This window comes from Lepidochelys olivacea (assembly GCF_965140295.1).
Source record: "Lepidochelys olivacea isolate rLepOli2 genome assembly, chromosome: 25".
Taxonomy (NCBI): domain Eukaryota; kingdom Metazoa; phylum Chordata; order Testudines; family Cheloniidae; genus Lepidochelys; species Lepidochelys olivacea.
The window spans coordinates 16,424,134-16,446,394 of NC_140435.1; the positions used below are offsets into that span (position 1 = coordinate 16,424,134).

Sequence of the window (22,261 nt, forward strand, 5' to 3'; positions counted from 1 at the left end):
CCCACATTGAGAAATACTGATCTAGATGAGTTGAGTGCCCTCTGGAAGACCGCTGTGTACCCCCAGGAGTATGCGTACCCCCGGTTGAGAACCACTGCAATACAGGGGTGATTGATTAGCTGTCCCAGCTGGGTGGGCATGTTGTAGCTTTCCTAGAGATGGCTCAGAGCTGCAAAATTCAGACCTAGATCCCAAGTTTTCAACCGTTTCCTGCCCTGCAAAGTTCAAAGGGGTTTGGAGAGGGGGTGGTTTGAGGCTGTCTCTGAGCCCTGCAACTGTGTCAGATCTAAGAGGAGCAGGAGCAGAACGGGCCAGAATTTTTCAGAAGAGCTGCGGGCCACATTTCCAAGGGCTCAGCACCTTCCGCTGGGCTCAGATTTTCACAAGAACTCGGCTCCCATTTAGGCCCCTGCATAAGGGTCAGATTTTCAAGTGGGGTCAGCAGGTTCCCATTGTGACATTTGTCAGCAAGTTTTCCCAAGTACCCAGCACCCAACGGGCTGGAAATCCGGCCTTGAGCTCTTTTAAAAGAATCTGGTGCCCACAGACCTAACCTGACCCAGCTCAGCTCCGTAGTAGATCCTAGTAGTTGGGAGACCTCCAAGGAACAAGTAGGTGCTGCAGGAAGCCGTGCTGGCGAGTCACTAGGTGGCACCGTTCCTCTGAGACAGTGCTGATCAACAGGTGAAATCCTCCCCAGTACAGGAGACCCACGTCCCTCTTAAGATCTGTTCTGAAGGCTTAAGAGGGACTCCACTAACATGTTTAGCACCTGCCACCCCCTCCTGCACATACACCGAGGAGGCGGCTTCCTGCTTGAGGTTGGCATGACAACATTCATTATAAAGGTGCAACATCACATCTTAAAAAATGTCCTTCCCTGTATGACAAATTAGCCGGTAAGTTATTAACTTTAAAACAAGCTGTATTTGCTTGTTACTATTAAATTATAAGCTGTATATGCCTGTCACCTTTTGTTCTTTATTTACTTGTTGCATTTCACTAGTCTGGGACAAGGAAAAGTTCTCGTCAGTTTCCCGTTCTAGCAGGAAACCCTGGTGTGTGGGTTGCAGATACTGACAGTGTTGCCAGCTCTGGTGATTTTTATTGAGTCTTGCAATATGTGGTGTTTTTCCTTAAAGTACCAGGTGCTGGAGTCAGGTGATTACCTGAGAAGCTCAGCTTTTGTAAAAAGAGAACAACCCAAAATGCATTATTTTTTTTAAAAATCTCATGATTCTTTGCAATCTGATTCATGATGTTTGAAGGCTTTAGCACTGGTGCATTTCTTCTGTGATTTTTAGGGCGCCCGGGGCAAAATCTGAAATCTAGAACCCTCACCCTTCCAAAAAAATTCCTGCAGAGTGTCGGGGGAGGGGGAATCCGAGAACAAGCTCCCACTGCACGTACCCCACAGCAGTGGCTAGGCTTCTATCCTGCGGGGCTGAGCCCAGATCTCCGCCCCAGACATTGGGAGCTCCTACCCAGGGTCACAGCGCCACTCAGGTCTGGCCCAGCCCTCCCTCTGCCATGATGGGGGGACTGCCAGGCCAAGCCTGAATGGCACTATGATCCCACGCACCAGGTCGTTTGGGGGCCCTTTCAAACTGGGGACCCCTTTTGGCTGCTCCAGTACATGCGCCAGCTAGATGAACAGGAGCTCAGGTCCATCTACACAAGCTGCAATCCCACCCCATGCCCTCGCATGTCAGCGATTTACATGCTGCCCTGGGGTAGGTGACCACACAAGGTGCAGAGCCATGGAGAACCAGCCCCAGCAGAGCTCTGCGTAGACCCAGCGGGTTCCATCCACGCAGAACAGGTTGCAGAATTGGAGCTTGAATTGTACTTGATAACAGGATTTTCTAGCTGGGTTTTGAGAGGAAAACAAAAGTCTCCAGTGTTCAGAGATGGCACCTGGTGCCACAGAAAGATGAGTGGAAGGAGCAGATACAGCAAAAATCAGTTGTTTTTTTTTATCCAGGGACTTTCTGACCCTGGCACCTGGTCCATTTGAAGGTCACCACAGCAACCTCTCTCCTATCTGCGCTGCCTCTGGTTTGCAATCTAGCCCCTTTGGGCCGTAAACTCTTCTCCTACTGTTAATGCCCACCATCTCAGCTACACCCTATGTGACTTTGATCATGTCCCCTTAAGGCAAAGCACCATCCATTCTACAATGGCTGAGCTCTGTGTCCCCAAGCAGCTGTTAGGAGAAGTCACAGCATTCACCCTGCAGCCGCAGCTTCGCCAGGAGAAAGTCGATAGTAATGCTTTAAGAGCTTAGGGAGCTGGATTTTAATGCCTTAATTGAAGGAAAGCGAGCTCTCCCATTCTGCACAGCAGGAAAAGAGAGGCCGGTCTCAGATGAGTCCTGCCATCTGGGACGCAGCTCTGTGGATTTGTACAGCTGCTATTTCCTCACCTGCTGTGTATTTAATTTCACTTTGCGGGGACTTTTCGCATGGCAACACAGGGAAATACCGATCAACCTAGGAAAATGTGGCTGGAAAATCCTAAACCTTGGCAAGAAGACTAAGTAGCACTTGAAATCTGCGGGCTGGCCAACCCCGAATGTTCAAACCTCATGAGTCCAGCTCCCCAAAATATTGAGATTGGCTTAAAATAACAATGCTGTGGGCTTGCCGCTCGTTTGCCTTTGGGGTTTTCAGCCTTTGGGGTTTTGCTCTAGTCACATTTTCAAGGTTTTCTTTGCAATCACGAGGGCTAGAAATTGACTTGCTTTCTTTAAAAAATATAACCGGCAAGATTCTGACAAAATCACCAAATTCCGGAAGCCGGGACACCAGATATTGCGAAACTCATGCTCAAACCCTGAAAACTGGCAACACTGAATATCTTAGCTCGTTGACTGCACACCAGCAAGATGTGCGGAGCACTGACAGCCAGAGCCCTGCCGCCTGGGGCTGAAGCACGTAACTTAGTTTCGCCGAGCCCTCCTGATTAGCAGAATTTTTGAAAATCCGATCCGGCCCCGATCCCAATTAGATCGGATAAACGGGGTTCCACTGGGGCCTGTACAGTCATTTACGCTTGTCCAGAGATCAAACCACAACCCCTCTGATCTGGTAGCATTTTACACAGCGGTAAGGGCCAGATTTATACAGATATATGAGCAGCTAAAGATGCAGACAGGAGCTTAGGGGGATTTCCAGAGGCATGTAAGGGAGTGAGGTGCCTACCCTTTTAGGGGGATATTGTAAATTCCTGTGTCTGTTTCCCTGCAGAGTTAACCAGGCTCTGACTCCGGAGCTGCCTCTAACTTACACCCAAACCTCTCACCTGAGTTCTATGGTACTTTAACCCTGGACTAGTTGGCTGGGCTGGGGGTACAGGCTACAGCCCGGCTGCTGCCCTCTGGTAACCCACCTCCTTTGCAGCAAGGACACAGGTTAAATCAGTCGAGTGCGGCACCTTCTCACAGTTCCCCTGTTCCCTGCTCCCAAATCTGGCCCCAGATGACGTCAGCAGGGGCAAAGCAATGGAGAATCAGGCCCGAGGGTACGTCCACGTTTGAGCTGGCAGGTGTCAACTCCAGCTCAGGCGGACATACCGGTGCTAGCTCTGAGTGAGCTTGTGCGCGAAAAGAGCAGTGTAGCCGTGGTGGCTTGAGCGGTGGGAGGGGCTCGCTGCCCTGAGTGCGATCCCGCCCGAGACGCTAGGAATGTACTTGGGGCGGCCTGCCTGTTTCATTGTAGTGGCCACGTGGCTGTTTTTAGTGCCTGAGGTTGTTCAGAGCTAGTGCAGGTCTGGCTGCTCCAGCTGCAGGGTAGGCATGCCCCGAGTCCCTTTGGGAGGTTGTTTATCTGTAGTCGCGCCGAGGCATGGTTACTGTCAGGAGCAAGTGAGAGCGATGGATGGAGAAGCAGAGAGAGGGGCATGCGTAGGGGCCGCCCCCCCCCCGACTTGACAGACAAAGCCAGCAAGCTCTGTGCAACCTGTGTGAGTGCGGAGGAAGTTGGAAAATCTCCACAGCAGGCCCTGGGACGAGCGCCTGCCAGCAAAGCTGAGGCAGAAGCAGATGTGCGAGCAGTGGCTTTGGGCTGGATGATGCGTACAGTCATTACTCAGCTGAACAGCTCCAGCTGTTGCAGGTGGCACATGGGGAATCCATCTTTGGGCAGGGCGTCTGCCTGAGAGCCCTCCCACCCGGTTCCAGGGCCGAGTGGGCTCTGGAGAAGCCTGGCAGAGTCCCAGAAGAATAATGCAGGGCTAAATTGCTCAGAGATTTCCCATTAAAACTTTATTATTGGCTGCAATTATTGCCTTGAGCCACATGTGACCTGCCGCCGATGACAAGCAGAAGAAAAATATGCATTGCTCAATGGGCAATACGAACCCTCTATAAATCTATTGCATTTAGAGCAGGGTTCGTTCGGCTACCCGTCTCTCCCCTTCTGCCCTGCACATCTGGCCCTAGGGGCTTGAGGGGCAAACAGGAAGGTCCTTGTTATATTCCCAGTCCAGGCGGGTGTCACTAAAGGACTGGAAGCCTGCTCTCGTGGGCAGGGGGTGGCACCGAGCGGGGTGAGTTCAATTCCCACCTCTACAGTGACTTGTTGCTTGCCCAAGTGCGTCAGTTCCTAGGCCTTGCTTCCTGGCTCCCCTGTAAACGGGGGATAACAAACCTTCCTTCAGCTGCCTGCTCTATTTCGGGCGTTAGCTCTGCAGGGCAGGAATTGTTCCTGGGCAGACGCTGAACTCAGCTGGGGCTAACAACTTACTCCTTGGCTAGAGCCTCTTGCCACTGCTTGTATTGGAGCCTGGGGAACCCCACCTGAGCCCCGGGCCCCTTGTGCCAGCCGCTGGAGCCTACAGTGTGAGCGGGGAAGGGGCTTGGCCAAGGTCAGCCAGCAGGGCTGGGCATAGAGCCCACCGGCGCTACACCACACCGCCTGCCTGCTCCTTGTTAGCCGCTGCTGGGCCTTTCGACCCACCCTAAAGCAACCCCCTACCTCTAACCCCCCTCCCCTCTCCCTGCCCAGCTCTTCATGGTGGACAACGGGGCAGACGACTGGAGAATAGCCATGACCTACAAGCGGATCTTTTTCATCAGCCTGGAGCTGATTGTGTGCGCCATCCACCCCATTCCGGGCCAGTATCTCTTCACCTGGACAGCCCGGCTGGCCTTCACCTACACCACCTCGGTGGCCGACGCCGATGTGGACATCATCCTCTCCATCCCCATGTTCCTGCGGCTCTACCTGATCGGGCGCGTCATGCTGCTCCATAGCAAGCTCTTCACCGATGCCTCCTCCCGCAGCATCGGCGCCCTCAACAAGATCAACTTCAACACCCGCTTCATCATGAAGACCCTCATGACCATCTGCCCCGGCACCGTGCTGCTGGTCTTCAGCATCTCCTCCTGGATCATTGCCGCCTGGACGGTCCGCGTGTGCGAGAGGTAAGGGCTCCTCCTCGGGCGGAGGGTGGGGCGGGCTCTGCACAAGGGCCACTGAGATGCATGCCTCCCGTGCAGCTGGAGACACGCCGGGCTCCCTTAAATAGACCAGAGCTAGGGACCCCTGCATATGTGATCCCCCCACCAGGAGAGGGAAAGGGCCCTTTGGTTGGCTGCTGCCGGCTTCAGCCGTATGTAACAAGGGTCGCCAGCAGGGAGTGAACCCACAGCCTCTGGATGGGAAAGCAACCTCCTGCCTGAACGAAAGCCCCACTGACTGGTAGGCCGCTGGGCACGGTCTGGTCATTGGAGGCTGACAGCCCCACGCTGTTCCACTCAAGGAGGAACCACAATAACCCACCTCGGTCATCTCAGGTACACCCGTGGGCCACAGCCTCAGCCAGTGAAATCAACGGAGCTGGGATCCTAGAGGCCAAGGCCAGGTTGATGTACACCCGCTGGGCTCTGATCCCATTGATTCCAGCGGAGCTGGGCCGATGGATACCAGCTGGGCATCTGGCCCTTTGCCTCCTCTTTAGCTTGGGCGGATCCCATCAAACAGGGAGCGCATCCCGAGCTCTGGCATTTAAGGGAGCGAGCGCCGTGTGACTGACACATGCCCCTTCAGCTGCACCCGAGCCTGCGGAGCAGTCAGAAGGGACCCGAACGGTGTGCGTGGGGGGGTGCGTGTGCGCTCTCCGCTCTCCTCTCCTCTCCTGTCTGCCCCTTCTCCTCTGCACCGGGACTGCTCATTAATCTGCTCTTGTTTTCCCTCTCTAATTGCTATGCTGCTCATAGGGACAAACTGTGAGTCTTCCTTCCTAGAAACCAATAGCCCCAATCCTGCACGGGGAGCTGCCTCCTACTTCCGAGCCTTGCGCCTGCCAAGAATTTAAGATTAGCTGCAGCTGGTGGGGTGGGAGGAGGCGGGGGTGGGGATCCAGTTCGTAGCAAAGGGGCCGTGAACCTTGAAAGCAGGCTGGAGCCATTTCACTTGGAACCTCTGCATTTCACTGTGACGGGGGCAGTTGCCTCCGACATTCTGCCCTCCCCCCCTAGTCCATTCCAGGTGTGCCCAGGAATCCAGCGCCACTTCTTCCCTTGACCTTCTCCCTTGGGAAGAGCTCGCCACAGGAGGGTGTTTCCAGGCGTGGATTCCTCATGCTTTGCCGAAGGCTCCCATCCCATCCCTGCGGACCTCAGGCCAGGAGCTGGGCTGCTAACCCTTTAGTGGCAGGAGGCAGCTTTCCTTGGCATGGCCAGGTGCTCTGGAGGGAGGAGACCCCCTCCTCTGCAGGTGGTCTCACCTCGGCATTCATTATCGCAGACCTCCACCGCCAACAGATTGACCCTTCAGTGCATCAGAGTCCCCGGCCTTGGGGTGGGGGGATGTTTCATTGCACGCCCTATAGAGCCGTACCCCTAGCATCAGAACTGCAGCATCTTCTCAGGGCCAAGATCTGCCTTCTGGCTCAGATGGAGCCAAACTCCAGGCACCAGGGCTCTAAGCGCCGGGGCTGGGCAGCCAGTTCTCATAAGAGCCAGCCACAGGGGAAGCGGACGTATTGCCCAGCTCCCCTCCGCGGGGCTAGCCCCTCTCTATGGCCTGATCTACAGTTAAAACATCGCTCAGGGGTGTGAAAAATGGCATCCCCCTGAGTGCTGGAGCGGCGCTGACCTCGCCCCGGTGTAGATGTGGCTGGGTCAGTGGACGGATGTTTCTGTTGAATTCACTAGCGCCGCCTGGGGAGATGGAGATCCTGCCGCAATGGAAAACCCCTTCTGTCGCTGGAGCGCACCTCTGCGCTGGGGGTAGCCCTGTGTCCAATGGCCCACACCCCCTTCCGATGCGGGAGTCACTGCAATATATGCAACAGGACCACAGACTCCTGCACCTTCTGCACTCTGGGGACGGGCAGGCACAAACACAGGGCCTTCTCCAGGGAAGCAAATGCCGTTCCGGACCTTCCGAGGCTGGTATTTCCTTTGTTTCTTGGTTGCTGCGTTTGGTTCCAGCCCTGACTGCAAAAATCCAGATGACACCCAGCGTGGAGAATCCATGACTACACAACAATCCTGTTCCTTTCTCTAGTGCCTTCAACCGGGGGAGCTCAACATGCTTTCCAGACTCCTCAAAAGCTCTCCCTGGGAAACAGGTGGCGCGCATCATCCCCATTGTACAGATTGGGAAACTGAGGCACAGAATGAGGCGGTGACACGCCTGAGACCACACAGGGAGTCAGTGGCAGTGCCAGGAATAGAGCCCAGAAGTTCTTGGTGCCAGTCTGCACCAGTCTCTCCGTTGAGCTGCATTTCACTGCTGTGGCAGATGTGACGAGTTGTCAGAGCTCAGCTGCCAGGATGACATTTTTCTCTGAGAAAAGTGAGAGAACCCTGGGTCAGCACTGAGGCCAGGGACCACACAACCCACAGACTGAACTCACTTCTCGCCCCATGGAGGTGAGGCCAATTACCAGCATGGTGCAGCTTAGGGGAGACCTGCCCTCCAGTCCCCCACGCTGTGCCAGCTTGCCGAGGGACCCCGGCCCTGAAGGATGCCAGTCTGGCCCCTCTCACCAGCTGCTCAGTTGGATTTAAAATGCTTTTTGCAGGATAAAATTAAAAAACAATGAGAGGGCCGGTGCGAGGCGTCAGGGAGACGGCACAGAGACCGCAGGGTAGGGTGGGGTCAGCACGGGCACTGCCATCAGCTGCTGCAGCTGTGCTCGTGGCGGAGGCAAAATGGCGATTAGTGCCTGGCTATTAGCCTGGTGTCATTTCTCAGTGAGGAACAGCAGCAGTGGGATGTGAGCACCACTTGGGCCTTACGCAAGCACTAGAGAGACTGGAGCTATGTGACCTTTTCCCCGTCGAGCCCCGCTCGGAGGCTGCTCAAGGTCCAGTTCCACCATGTCAGAGCAGTCGTGTCCCGCTCCCCTGCGCACCCCCACCCCGGCCCTGCTTGTCGGCTGCCTCTCTTGTAACGTTGTGTGACGTTACCTTGGGCTGCACCAGGGTGCCAAAGGGAAACGTCACTGCAGCTGAATTTAGTGCATTGCATCTAGGATGCAGTCGGCTTTTCAGTGAGTGAGCAGGGCAGCAGCACGGTCTAGCAGTTAGAGCAGGGGCGTGGGAGCCAGGACTGCTGGATTCTATTTTCAGCTCTGCCCCTGGCTTGCCATGTGACCCTAAGGGCAAGTCACTTCCTCGCTCGCTCTCTGCCTCAGTTTCTCCAATCTGAAAAACAAGGAGGATACAAATAGTTACCTCTCCCATGGGAATGTTTTAATATGTGTAAACGTGGAAGGTCCTATCGGGAAAAAAAGACCTTTTAGTAGTAGTCGAGCAAGGACACTGTCCCTTTAAGGCTCCATGCACACTTATGGTGCTATGTAAATAGTCAATTACTCCACCACCCCTTGCTTGGTTATCATGCACCAAAATATAATAGAGCATTGATCCTACTGACAGATTCCTAACTTTCCCCTCGCTCACACCAATAGTGATTGAATCTGAAGATCACCAATACCCCCTGCCTAGCTCCTCATGTCCAGGCTAGATATTAGAGTGATGGGCTCCAGAGAAATGTCCAGGAATAATTAGAGCTGAGGAAATAGTGAAAAAAAATTCTTACTCAGATTCCAAAGCAAATTTTGAGCTATGCCCTTTTGGTGTTTGCCTTTCACGAAGGTCTGAGCTCTTTGGCTTTACTAGCACGGATCCTCGTGAAAAGGAATATTAGGGTGGAATAGTAGCCGAATGAATTCCCAGTGAGGGGCTCAGTCCACCATTAATCTGTCTCTTGTGCAGTCCCTTACCCTAGGGCAGTGGTTTTCACCCTGTGGTCTGTGGACCCCTGGGGGTCTGCAGACTATGTCTAAGCTTTCCAAAGGGGTCTGCCCCTCCATTCGAAATGTTTTAGGGGGTCTGCCGCAAATGAAAGAAGGTGGAAAATTACTGCCCTAGGGCAAAGGAGGGTGTACAAGGCTCCCAATACAAGGTGGTAACATTCTGCACTGGTGCACAATTAATTGAACAATTAGCTGGAGATCTGTCAATGCGGGAAGTATAGGTCAGTGACACAAACTGTCCAATCACAGGCCAGAGAAGATACCAGGTGACTTTCTGAAGCATTCTTCCTGATCCACAGATGAATTTACGAACAAAGGACACGGGTCGGAATCTCACGCTTTCCCATTGAGTCATAAATGGAAGGGAAACAAAAAAAAAAAAAAAAGGGTAAAATTTGTTGCATAAATGATGCATTCCAAATCATTCACACAGTGCCAATTTATTACATGGCGCTCAAGCAATCGTGCTCTGGTTCACAGGCTGTGGCTGTGGTTTCCATACAGCAAAATGAGTCAAGCACAGGTGGTTCCATTTCTTACTATGTGGATGCAGCAATAAAACCTGGAAAAGAATCAAGACAATCAACAGCAGCTGGAAAGGAAACGCTCACTCCTCGTTATTTATAGAATGAATGAGGATTTGGCTAAAATATCTCCAAAGGCCTTTCTCTCTGCTCAGCTGCTCAGCATTTCTCCATCTTTAGCAGCGCAAGTCAAATGCTCTAAAAGAGTCCCAGGAGCAATCCCTGCAATCAAGAGGGAAATGAGGGCTAGAGAGAAGGCGAAAGCCAGAGATGGAGGAAGACTCTGCATTAGGGCCAGGTTTTCACCTGCTGTGCACGGTGTAGGGGGCCCCTTAGAAACCGACTCAATCACATTCAAACCAAGTCAGTGAGCTGGCACTTCTGGACTCCTTTGTCCCGCAAGGGTGACCTTTGTCTCTGTGTAGAGGCTCAACATGAGGCCTGGGCACTACTTAAGTCCCACTTATGCCAAGGGGTGTAAGTGGGACTTACGTGGTACCTAGGCTTTGGCCAGATCCCCGCCAGGCCTGAATTTTTCCCCATAGCAAACGCTGCCATGTAATGCCCTCTCACCATGGCTGCTTCCTCCTGCAGCTGTCTCTAGCGGGAGTCAGCTCAGGAATGATTCTTTTTAAAGAATGTAAGGTCTTACCTTAGCCCCACTCCACCGCCGCCAAGTTAGCCCGCCGGGGAGAGAGGGGATGGGGTGGGGGATGGGGGTGAAATGAACAGCTCAGTGCCTTCATTCCAGCTGCTCCTGCACCCATTCATCGATCCAGGCATCTACAGGAGACCCACCTGTTACCCCAAGATTTTTTTTTACCCATAATGCTTCACCACATCATCTCCTTTCTGCCAACAGATGAGCAGTGTTTTCCCATAGTGCTTTGCTGCTGCAGTTCCCTTCCCCACTGAGGTTCCAAGCCAAACTTTCAAAGGTTCACCCCACCCTTTCTGCAAAACTCCCTTCTGAGTGCGAATGCATGAGACTGGGGGGGCGGCAGGGGCTGGGAAGGCCGGGGCATGTCTGACTGTAGGGATCTGAATGGGGCAGGGGGGTCAGTCTGAGGAACGCAGCAATCCTAAATTCCAAGTCTCCTATTGCTTGAATCTAATTTCTGACTGGTCTGGGGCTCTCTCTTTCTCTCTCTCTCTTTCTTTTCCCTTTATTTTTGTTTTGAGTTTTACATTCTCTTCTCTTTTTCCTTTTTCCCTCCCCTGCATGCCTCTGGAGCCCTGCTGCAGAATTTTGATGAGTCTGGCAAGATCTGCAACACTGCTCAGCGCCGGTTATTTTGGGTTGGGTTTTTACTACCCCTAACCAGCCTCTTTTTCCCTTGGGAGCCCTGTTTTGTTTTGTTTTTCATTTTCTGGGTTCACTTTTTTTCCCTGGTGAAATTTTGCACTCAGGGTTTCGAGGCCGGGCAGACATCTCAAACAGAAGCATTTGGTGTTAACTCATTAGATGCAGGTTTCAAAAGAACACCGCCCTTGGAATTGTGTCTCAGTGCTGAGATACAGTTGGGCGGGAGTGAGGCTGGTCAAGATGGGCAGGAGAGAGCCTTCAGAGCCCTGCTGAGGTGGAGAAAGCCACCCTTGCAGTCCCCAGTGCTATTCCTGGTCACTGGCTCCTCTGCACAAGGCTCAAGTAGCCAAAGATGGGAAGACGTTCATTTCACTAAGGCTGAAATTCAGCCTGGTGCAGAAGCCTGTGTGAGTCCCACGAACCACTTATGTCCCACTTATGCCCTTAAAAACAGGGCTTAAGTCATGTCTAAGTCTAAATGCTGGCTCTCTGCACAGGAGCGAATTTCACTCCACTGTCCAGTCCCACCCCCACAGCCTCCCACTCCAATCCCAGCTTTGACAAAGATGATTGCGACCCAAAGACATCAGCCCCAGCAAAAATGACTCGTGGAAGTCAGTTGAGGACTAGTGGGCCAAAGGCAACAGAAATCAGTGGGGGGAGGTTTTCTTGCACCTCCACTGCGGAGCTTTGACCTAGTGGCTCACAAAATGCTTTATATCTAGGTTGTTAGTTCGAACCCAAGCAAATCAGCCGTGGCTTGAAAGTAGCTATCCTCTCAGGGCTGGCTTGGTGGTCTTCGGAAACCAAGTGGGTGTCTCTTAGGTGTTGAAGTGAGAAGCCAAAGTTCAGAATCTTTGTCCAAACTTGAAAGTAGTTTCTGTTTTCTCCGCATGGCTCTGAAATGTTTGGCTTTGCACTGCCTTTATGCTTCCTGCTGGGCGCAAAGACCGCAAATCCCGCCAGGAATGGCCACTTCTGGTGACGTTTCCCTCCAGAAGCAAGAATCTCAGGAAATTATGTACAAGAGCGTGTTCTCCTGAGATCTCAGATACCCAGATACCATGGTGACAGGCATCCTGATTACAAACTTAGCTAGGTAGATCTACCCAATTCTGTAGCTTCAACTGGTTTGTGTGGATTGGCTGACTCACTATCTGACCCTTTTGATTGGCTAGAGTTTGAGGACTCCTGGGTTCTATTCCCAGCTTTGCCATCAATTCACTCTTTGATTCGGGCTTCCCCACCTGTGTGCCTCAGTTTCCCCACCTGTAAAACAGGATTTTGCACCTGCTGGGACTGTTGTGAGGTGAAATTAATTTCATGTGTTTTGAGATCCTCGGGAAAAGATACAAAAGGCAGAATTATTATTAATTGATCCCTCAAGGTCCTTTGGAGACTTAATTCTCATTGAACTTCACAGAGGGCACAGGTAATATGTGAAGTACTTTCCTTCACCTTCATACCACCTTTCAGATGTTTTGCTCTCCCCCCTCTGCAGATTTCTGTTGTCCCCGGTTCAGACCCATCCGCAAAATGTAACGGCTAAACCGCTAAGAGGTTGTATCAGGTGCGAGTTTCTCCCCCCTCTGCGAATGCTGGAATAGAATGTCCCCTGTGACAGAGGCATGTGGTTGGCCAGCTGTGTCATACATGTGCCTGGCATCTCACTTACATGCCACATCTGTGTTCTGCACACGTGTCAGGTTGATTTCTAACACACCCGGCTTCCCCCTCCCGCCCTCACACCTTGATGGATTGTTCCACTGTGCAATTGCTGTGTAGATCTCCTGTTCCCAACGTGATCCCCCACATGGTCATGAAAGCGGGGGGGTCTGTAAACCGATGCTCTAAGTTGCCATTTATCTTCATCCAATGAGTCAGCCACATCCGGGTGCTGCAGTGCGGGCTGGCCGAGTGAACACAGCTGGTCACTCTCTTTGCGTCAATGTGTGAGCTATAGCGTCTGTCAAGCTCACCTGCAAGGTAAAAGGGCAGGTTCCAGGAGTGGTTTTGGCCTAGCGATGTTAAATTGCAGAGAGACTGTTACCCTACAAACTAAGAGGGGAAAGAGGCCCTTCCCCATCTGCTGTGCTTATGGGGAAAATTCACCCCTATACACAAGGCTAAGGCCTTGATCTTAGCTGAGCAATTCGGAAATTGAGACCAAGGCCCTTTTATACCCATTTGGGGGTCTAAAGGGGCCTTACAGTGGGCATAAATGTAGTTTAATTTACCACATAGTGTCAGGAAGAATAGAACAGAAAGGGACTGGATACAGTAACACTAGAAAGTACGGTGTGTTGTCAGAGAGCTGTGCCTAATTAGAGACTCAGAGATGTTAAGGTCCGAAGAGACCATTGTGATCATCTAGTCTGACCTCCTGCACATTGCAGGCCACAGAACCTCACCCACCCACTGCTGTAATAGACCCCTGACCTCTGGCTGAGTCACTGACGTCCTCAAATCATGGTTTAAAGACTTCAAGTTACAGAGAATCCACCAGTAATACTGGTTTAAACCGGCAGGTGACCCGTACCCCATGCTGCAGAGGAAGGCAAAAAACCTCGAGGTCTCTGCCAATCTGACCCAGGGGGGGAATTCCTTCCCAACCCCAAATATGGCGATCAGTTAGACCCCGAGCATGTGGGCAAGACCCGCCAGCCAGACACCTGGGAGAGAATTCTCTGTAGTAACTCAGAGCCCTCCCCAGCTAGTGTCCCATCTCTGACCATTGGAGATATTTGCTGCTAGCAGTCGCTGATCGGCTACATGTCATTGTAGGCCGTCCCATCATCCCATCCCCTCCATAAACTTATCAAGCTCAGTTTTGCGGCCAGTTAGGTTTTTTGCCCCTGCTGCTCCAGAACTTCACTCCTCTCATGGTTAGAAATCTTCATCTAATTTCAAGCCTAAACTTGTTGATGGCCAGTTTACCTCCATTTGTTCTTGTGTTCACATTGTTGCTTAACTTAAATAACTCCCCTCCCTCCCTGGTATTTATTCCTCGGATGTATTCATTGGTTTGAGTTTTCAAGGGTTTGAAACTGGTTTCAAACTGAGTTTCTGTTTCAAAGTTCTACCCATGCGGCTTTTGAAAGGCTTAATTCTGCCCCAACTTTCCCCCAAACCCGGGCTGTGTTGAGTCATGTTTCAGTTTTCTCAGGGAAGGTTTTGCTCTGCTCACACTGGCTGCTCATTGCCACGGAGCTTTTTAATTACCTGACAACTGTCCAGTTGCATTTTGGGGGGCTTTTGTTTCCTTTTAATGACACTGGGCCAAATTCTGATTTCAGTGACATGGGTGTCAGTGCAGAGCACCCCCAGCTGACATCAGAGAAATTACTCCAGCCTGAACCCCACAAGCAAATCTTACAAGGAAGTGGTACTGGGCAGCCAGCTATTAATGCAAAACTGCAACTCCAGCAACCTCCAAAGAGACGCTCAAGGCAGCAGAAGACCTTAGCTGCCACCTCTTTGTCTTACATGAGTGCCGATTGTCATGTTTTAAAACTCGAACCCCTGGATGGTTCTGTTTGAAGTTTTGTTTGCATTTCCCATTCCCCTAAAGTCTCGTCAGTAGCCAGAGTGTGTCACATTGAAACCAAATGGCTCTTTTGTGCCATCTAAAGTTTGCAGGGAGATTTTCAGAAAGCATCCATCTTTTAAACAGATCCGATCCCTAGAGTCTAAGGCCAGGTGAGACCATTGTGATCATGTGACCTCGTGTCTAACACAGGCCACGGGTGGCGAGTGCATGTGAATGAACATGTCCACGTGCGTACGCACGCACATGCCCCCTGTCTCTCTGTCACACACACAATGAAGCACACAACCATGCAAGCCTTGAGCAATCAGAGCTTCTAATAACCTGAGTGGGAATTCTGGCTGAGCCAGGACCAGGGGATGGACCCGCATGTGTGAGTGACAGAGAAAGAGAGAGCCCCTGGGAAGGAGTCTTGTGCAGCCGTTTAGTGCAGTAAATGCGGTTGCAATGGAGAATCAGGCCTCTGAGTGGGTGGCTGGGCGTGCAAACAGGTGCGAGTGCAGTTGTGTGTCACACTCACACCGTGACATCAAGAGAGAATCTGCATTCACAGATATAATTTCTCCACACTATCCTGACCAGTACTGTATACTAGCAGGCAACGCAGAGCTGCTCTGTCTGTGCCCACGGGGCTCTCTGGGGTCAATCTCTGCTCAGTTAAGGGGGCGATACCTCGGGGAGATGATTACAGCTCTCTGGCGCTGAGCCACCTGTCCCCAGAACAAGCTGAAGCTGTAGGGGAGCAGCTCTAAACTGACCCCTGTGGAGGATCAGATCAGTTCTCCCATCCCCCCATCCCCTCTCCCGGTATCCCCCTGTGCCAGGGGTTGGGGCATCACTTTCCCCGGCAGATCATTCCCCTGCACAGGAGCATCCTCCACTGGCCTTTGGCAGCCGCTTTCATCCCACTGTGTACTGCTGACATAGCCACTGGGCAGTCCAGCCCGTGGGATCGTCACCCTTCACAGGCATGCGATTCTCTTGCCCCTCCACAGGAGAGAGGCAGGCAGTGGGGAGGGGCGATGCCATGTGGTCTCCTTTGCAGAGCTAAGTAGGATGCAGCGTCAGCGTCTCGTGTGAGGACCCTCTGGGCGCCTGGGTCAGCTGCCCACACCACTGGCAGCTATTTCACACCCTGATCCCATGCAGGTGCCAAGGCCAGGCAGGAAAGCCCTGTATAGCTCCAGGCAACGTCCCCGGCTCGCCTTTCCCATCCCAGGTCCTAGGGGAGGCTTCTTGGCAAAACGCCTCCGTCGCGCTGAAAACCCTTCCCCCGGCCTTGACGTGATGTGATGGCTGGAGATGGTTCTCTTTTCAAAAAGACTCCGGGTTTTTTAAGAGATTCCATCTCCCCTCGGCTGAGACCGCTGACATCTGATAGCGCGTGCGGCTCTGAGGCCACGGCAGGGGTGGAACTTGGAACCTCCTTCACAGGTTTGAAGCTGGCCATGCAGGGGCTTCCGATGCAAAGCCCTGATTCACTAGCGCTGCGATGTCCAGCAGCCACCATGTAACTGCGTGGAAAGAGAGGCAAGGCCCAGTGGCCAAGGCACTGGGCTGGGAGCCAGGAGGCCGGTGTTCTGTTGCCAGTTTCGTCTGGACAAGTCAATGAGGGTGAAATTAACCTCTGGGCAGAGGGGCCAACACAGGAGGAATCACCACTAGAAGAGTCCCTGTGCTGACTGTCTGCCCGGGGGTAAATTAAGACTCCCACCCGCTCTGTGCCTCAGTTTCCTTGTCCAACATGGGGCTCGTGGCACACCCCTGTCCCACAGGGTTGGGGAGGACGGATTCATTTGTGTTTGTGAAACACTTTGGCAAAGGCTGTAGGCTGGGCTATGTAAAGGCATCAGGTGCCTGTATCTCATGGCCTGCCCGTGGGATCAGAACCCTTGCTCCGTTGGCTCCCTGGACAGTCGCAGCGATAAGAGCGGAGTGTTCTCGCCCCATTGCCTGCAGAGACAGTAGAGGGAACCGGACGGTGGCGAAGCAGCCCTGCCCAGATCCCAGCAGGTGTGAGCCAGGCAGGAACGTGCACAGTGAGGGAGTGCCAGGGGGTCCCTAATTCAGATCACAGCTTTACCGCTCACCCGTTTTGCAACCTTGATGGACGCACCCCTCCTCAGCTCCACTGGGAAACCCCAGGCAGCCTGGAGTCGGGGGGGCTAGGAGCCAGCCCTCTGTGCAGAGCCTAGGCAGTGCAATAACCCTAAGTCTCGTATTCTTACAAACTGCGTTTGTTACGGTCACGCCCAAGGGCCAGCCAGGAGGAGGAGCCCCGTTGCGCTAGGCGCTGCAGTGACGCAAAGCCCCTGCCCGGAGGGAGCTGCCAGTCCAAATAAGGAGTCGCACTGTTGTCACGGAGCAGAGGTTCTGGCCTGGTGTTTTGCAATCAGACCTTGGCCTGATGCAGAGCCCTGCGACAGCCCCAAGCTGTGGCCCGTGTTGGATGAAGATCTGATGAGTGACTCTGAAATGCTCGTGTTGGGGCGTGCGTTGGCGCTGGTGCCGGGGGAGGGAGGGACCGGATAACCCCTGACCTGTGTTTTATTGCCCCTCGGCAGGTACCACGACAAACAGGAAGTGACCAGCAATTTCCTGGGAGCGATGTGGTTAATTTCAATCACGTTTCTCTCCATTGGCTACGGCGACATGGTGCCGCACACCTATTGCGGGAAGGGAGTATGCCTGCTCACTGGAATCATGGTAAGCCCAAGGGGGCCTGGGGAAGGCCGTCGGCCAGGGGCATCCTGGCTGCATAGAGAGAGCTGAGTCAAAAACCAGCTCTGCAGACATAGAGGCCTGGGACAAAGTTCCTCCTCTACCTTGGTGGGTCTTGCGCTTATTGGCGGATTTGCTCGCCTTGGAGCTTCACGGCAGCCCTCAGCTTGGCCGTTTTCATGAGCCCACAGTCCAGGTCGACTCCTCCTGTGTCTGACCAGGAGTTGGGAGGTTTGGGGGGAACCCGGGCCCACCCTCTACTCCGGGTTCCAGCCCAGGGCCCTGTGGCATGCAGCTGTCGAGTGCCTCCTGGAACAGCTGGGCGACAGCTACAACTCCCTGGGCTACTTCCCCATGGCCTCCTCCCAACCCCTTCTTTATCCTCACCATAGGACCTTCCTCCTGGTGTCTGATAATGCTTAGACCCCTCAGTCCTCCAACAGTCCACGTTCTCACTCTCAGCTCCTAGCACCTCTTGCTCCCAGCTCCTCACACGCGCACCACAAACTGAAGTGAGCTCCTTTTTAAACCCAGGTGCCCTGATTAGCCTGCCTTAATTGATTCTAGCAACTTCTTGATTGGCTGCAGGTGTTCTAATCAGCCTCTCTGTCTTAATTGTCTCCAGTAGGTTCCTGATTGTTCTGGAACCTTCCCTGTTACCTTACCCAGGGAAAAGGGACCTACTTAGCCTGGGGCTAATATATCGGCCTTCTATTACTCTCCTGTAGCCATTTGGCCCGACCCTGTCACAGGCTACATTTCTGCTTTTCTAACCACCCCTGCTTGGAGTTTGAACCTGCAACCTACAGCACGAAAAAGCATATACCTTTATGGCTTGAGCTAAACAAGTGACTCCCTTAGCTGGCAGCTGTAGTAAGCTCTTATCCTCTTAGAAAGACCAGCCACTAGAAAGAGACGAAGGGACATGTTCTCCTAGTGAAGGTGAAATACCCTATTGCTTACTCCCTGCTGCCATGAACGGTGCAGGCTCCCATGGCATGTTCCCGGGGTCCCTGCAAACTTTTTGGGTTTCAGTGTGACTACCTCCCCATGCCCCTATGAAAAACCTAGCTGGGTGCTGGCACCTCTTCTCCTCAGCTGTAGTTCCCTTGCAGGCACACATCTGACCTCCCACTGGTCCTAGCAGCCTCTCTCCTGGTAGCCCGAGTTCTGCTTTCCCTTACCCGCACCCCTTCTTCTTTCCGTCCCAGGGCGCTGGGTGTACGGCCCTGGTTGTCGCTGTGGTAGCCCGGAAGCTGGAACTCACGAAAGCTGAAAAACACGTGCACAATTTTATGATGGACACACAGTTAACAAAGCGGGTAAGAAATCTCTCCCATTCCCCACCCCTGGGGGGGGGCGGGGGGAGTTGTGAAATTCAGCCCTGAGAAACACAGGATTCTGGGATTCCCAGGGTGGGGCTGAAGGGGGTCTTATGTGGCATCTAGGCTTTGTGTTAGCCTCCCTACCCTGGGTGAAGTTCCCCCGGCAAGTTGGCTCAAAACATGATCAATGCCCAATCTACTCAGCCCGTTGACCGCCATATTTATTCCTGTTTCCTGCAGGTGAAAAACGCTGCTGCCAACGTACTCAGGGAAACGTGGCTCATCTATAAACACACCAAGCTGGTGAAGAAGATTGACCATGCCAAAGTTCGGAAACACCAGCGTAAGTTCCTCCAAGCCATCCATCAGTAAGTCCAACACCTTTACCTGCTTCATATTTGGTACCCTCCAGCGCTTCCAGGCCGTGAGGTTGGGGGAGTGAAGGGGATGGGAGGACACGGACTGGGGCAGGAGTGAAAACGAGCCGATTGACATTCTTAACATTCCAAAGTTTGGATGAAATAGGTTGAAATTTTGAGGGTTTTTTTTTTAAATTGTGTTGAGAAAATGAGAGAAAATTTTCTTGCGGTTTCAAATTTTAACATCGAATTTCGTCAAAATTTCAAACTTTGCCCAGAAAAATCATGTCAAAATTCCTAAATTTTCCCATGAAATTTGGTCACAATTTTTGACCCAAAAGAAAACACAAGACAATGGTTTCCAGTTGCTTTATTTCCATTTTTCAACCAACTTTGCAGTAAGTTGAAACTTTCAAATTTCAGCAAAAAAGTCTTGTCCAGCTTCTGAATTCTGATGGGAAATTTCATCTCAATTTTGAGGAAAAATGGGGACAAGTATGGTTGAAATTTCAAATTTGTCAAATTTTCAGCAATTGAGATTTCTACAAATTGCCTTTTTCCCCTCCTCTTTTTCCAACCGACTGGCTGAAACTTCTCAGATTTTGAGATTTTTGACCAAAAAAGGGAGAAAAAAATTTCTAAACATTGTCCACTAATTCTTTTTCTTGGTTTTCCGTCTGCTCCATTTAAAATGACTCCAGTTGCCAAACTTAGGATCTCAGTTTTCACCATAAAAATCTCTCGCTCCCTCCTGACTCAAGGGGAATTCAGCTTAGAATATTTCCCCAAGGACTCATTTGCAAGGCTGTGGGTCCTCTAGAAATCTCACGGATGAGTCCAGATTGCCCTTCGTGCTGCGGAGCGCTGAAGCACTTCAAAGCCCAATTACAACCAAGATGACGCTCTGCAAACTACCCCACAGGGTATCAGATTTATCCTCTCTGGGCCTGTGGACTCCCAACCAGTGCATTGAATCAAGCTGTCTGTGGTGCCCACATCCAGACCCCTATTCATCAAGTCACAGCAGCATGTGCTTGTACGCTTTGCTGTCTCGGGGCCCCGACACGCTTGGGTTCTTGCACGCTAAGAGGAGCCATCTCTGCTCTCCCCGCCCCGGTGCCGTCAGAACTCCGCCGGCGATGCGGAGAGCAGAACAGGTGCCGATTCGCTTTCCCGTGGCTGGAGGGGCTCCGTGGGCTGACAGCAGCACGGACGCCAGCGTGGCTGGCAAGAGGGTCCCTCTTTGCCTTGTCTTGCTATTGCAGGCCCAAACTGCCAGCAGCTTCTCAGCGCCCACCAGCTTCCATCCTCCTGGGCAGGGCTATGCCCTGGTGTTGCCAGGGGCTCTGTGTTGGCGTTGGCTAGCGCTGCTTGTCCCCCTGCAGGTGGGTGCAAAGTTCCCCTCTAGGGGCTCCCCCTGGTCCCGGGCAGCCTTTAGCGCCTGGAAAGCCTGGGTGCCAGTCCCCGTGCTCCAGGGGAACATGCCCTGCCGACTGAATCAGGCTTGGAGGCTGCAAGGCCTTTAATAACCAGCCCCAGCCCCAGCCCCAGCGTGGCCCTACAAAAAGGCAGAGGAGTGCAGAGCCATGGCCAGCGCGGTGCAGCCAGGGAGTGGGGAGGTGTCATCCCTGGCACCACGGTCTCCATCGGGGCCGAGAGACGTGAGCAGCGTTAAGACAGGTGCAGCGCGCCTGTGGCTGCCCGTGTGCTGTATGGATAGAGGGTGCCACCTCCCAGGGCACCACGTGCCCACGCTCAGTTCTCACCCACCTGGGCATGGGGAGCTTCAATGCATTTGAAGGGCTCAGTAGTTGGAAATCCAGCCTGCGGGAGCCCAGAGCGGGTCCTATGAGCCCCACGTGAGAGGGTCCCCATGGGCCTGGGTGCCCATGGGCTGGGCACACGCTTGCATGGGATTTGCCCCCTGGCCCCGCACTTGGGTGGCCATTTTTGATACTCTGGCTCTGAAAAACAAACCCCCTGCCCCCTTGCCCAGGGTCGGTCAGTTGGTCTGTCTGTTCTCTTTGGCAGGGGTGAGGGGGAATGAAACCCTGATGTCGGGCACTTCGCTGTGTCTGCAGGACTGGCTTGACTTTTTTTCATTGTTTCCACATCGTGGCCCACCTCGCGCGTCCCCCTCCCCCGCACACACCCACAAAGGCCCCCCGCGCTGCACAGAGATGGGGGAGGGGGAGAAGACGCCACTTGCTCTGGGTGTAGCCGGAACACGACAGTGAACGAAAGGGAAACCATTGGGAAGGGCTGGGTGGGTGGACGGACGGACGGATGGATGGATGCGTGTAGGGATGGATGGGTGTATGTGTGGAGAGAGGGAGGGAGGGATGCGTATGGGGATGCATGGATGGACCAAAGCCCACGCAGCAAGAGAGAGCTATCTCAGGGAAGAGGGGTCTGGGGTTTTACCACCCTACATGGACTGTTAACCAGCACGCGAAGGGGAACCTGGTCTGTGTGTGTGAGAGAGAGAGAGAGAGATTGGCAGACTCTTGGGCGCTTCACAGCCACTCTGCACTTGGGTGGATGAAGCAAAAACCTGCCCTGCCCCTTCACCCGAGGCGTGACCCCAGGGCTGGAGCATCAGCTGGTATAAATCTACTGCAGCCAGCAGTCCCCAGTGGCTGCGGATCTGGCCCCCCAGTCTTCGCCCCAGGAAGTTTCCCCCTCCTCACCCATCGCTGGGCTCATGGTGTCTCTGGCCAAGCGCAGCGTTTAGGCTGCGGTGCCCGGTGCATCCCGGGGCACAAGGTGGAGCAGCAATGCTGACGGCCACGCTGCCCACTTCGGTTTGGGGCCCCGCCCTCGTGGGGCAGTGCAGCCAAAACCGAGTGAGTGGGCTGGAAACCCAGTGACCAGGGGTCGCAGCGCCGGACTCGAGCCGGGCTGCAGCTCCCACGCACAAAGTCGCGAGACCCCCCTCATTGTGACAGGTCAGCGGGGTCAAACCGAGGGGGCAAGGGGGCGCCACCACTGCTGTTCCTCGCTGCTGCCATGCCGCCAGCTCCCCGCTGGGGGCCTGCCTGGGCCACCCTGCTCCCAGCAGGCCATCCCCCTTCTCAGGGTTTGGGAGTGACACTGCCTGCCGGTGGGGGGGGCCGAGCCTGGCCCGGGTGAGGCACAGGGGCCTGCCCCAGGGGAGCCCCAGGGACTGATGGTGCGTACCACTTCAAACATTGCCGGGGGCACCC

The 22,261-nt window shown here is 53.5% G+C and overlaps 1 protein-coding gene across 2 annotated transcripts in view; it reads left to right on the top strand.

The window, feature by feature from the left end:
- KCNN1 (potassium calcium-activated channel subfamily N member 1) overlaps positions 1-22,261 on the top strand; it is a 75,571-nt gene that overhangs the window by 47,662 nt on the left and 5,648 nt on the right. For both annotated transcript variants that reach the window (XM_084614549.1, XM_084614550.1), the window contains 4 exons: positions 5,007-5,425; positions 17,215-17,356; positions 18,583-18,693; positions 18,937-19,064. In XM_084614549.1, the coding sequence (XP_084470675.1) occupies positions 5,007-5,425; positions 17,215-17,356; positions 18,583-18,693; positions 18,937-19,064 (800 nt within the window). The remainder of the gene's footprint in view (positions 1-5,006; positions 5,426-17,214; positions 17,357-18,582; positions 18,694-18,936; positions 19,065-22,261) is intronic.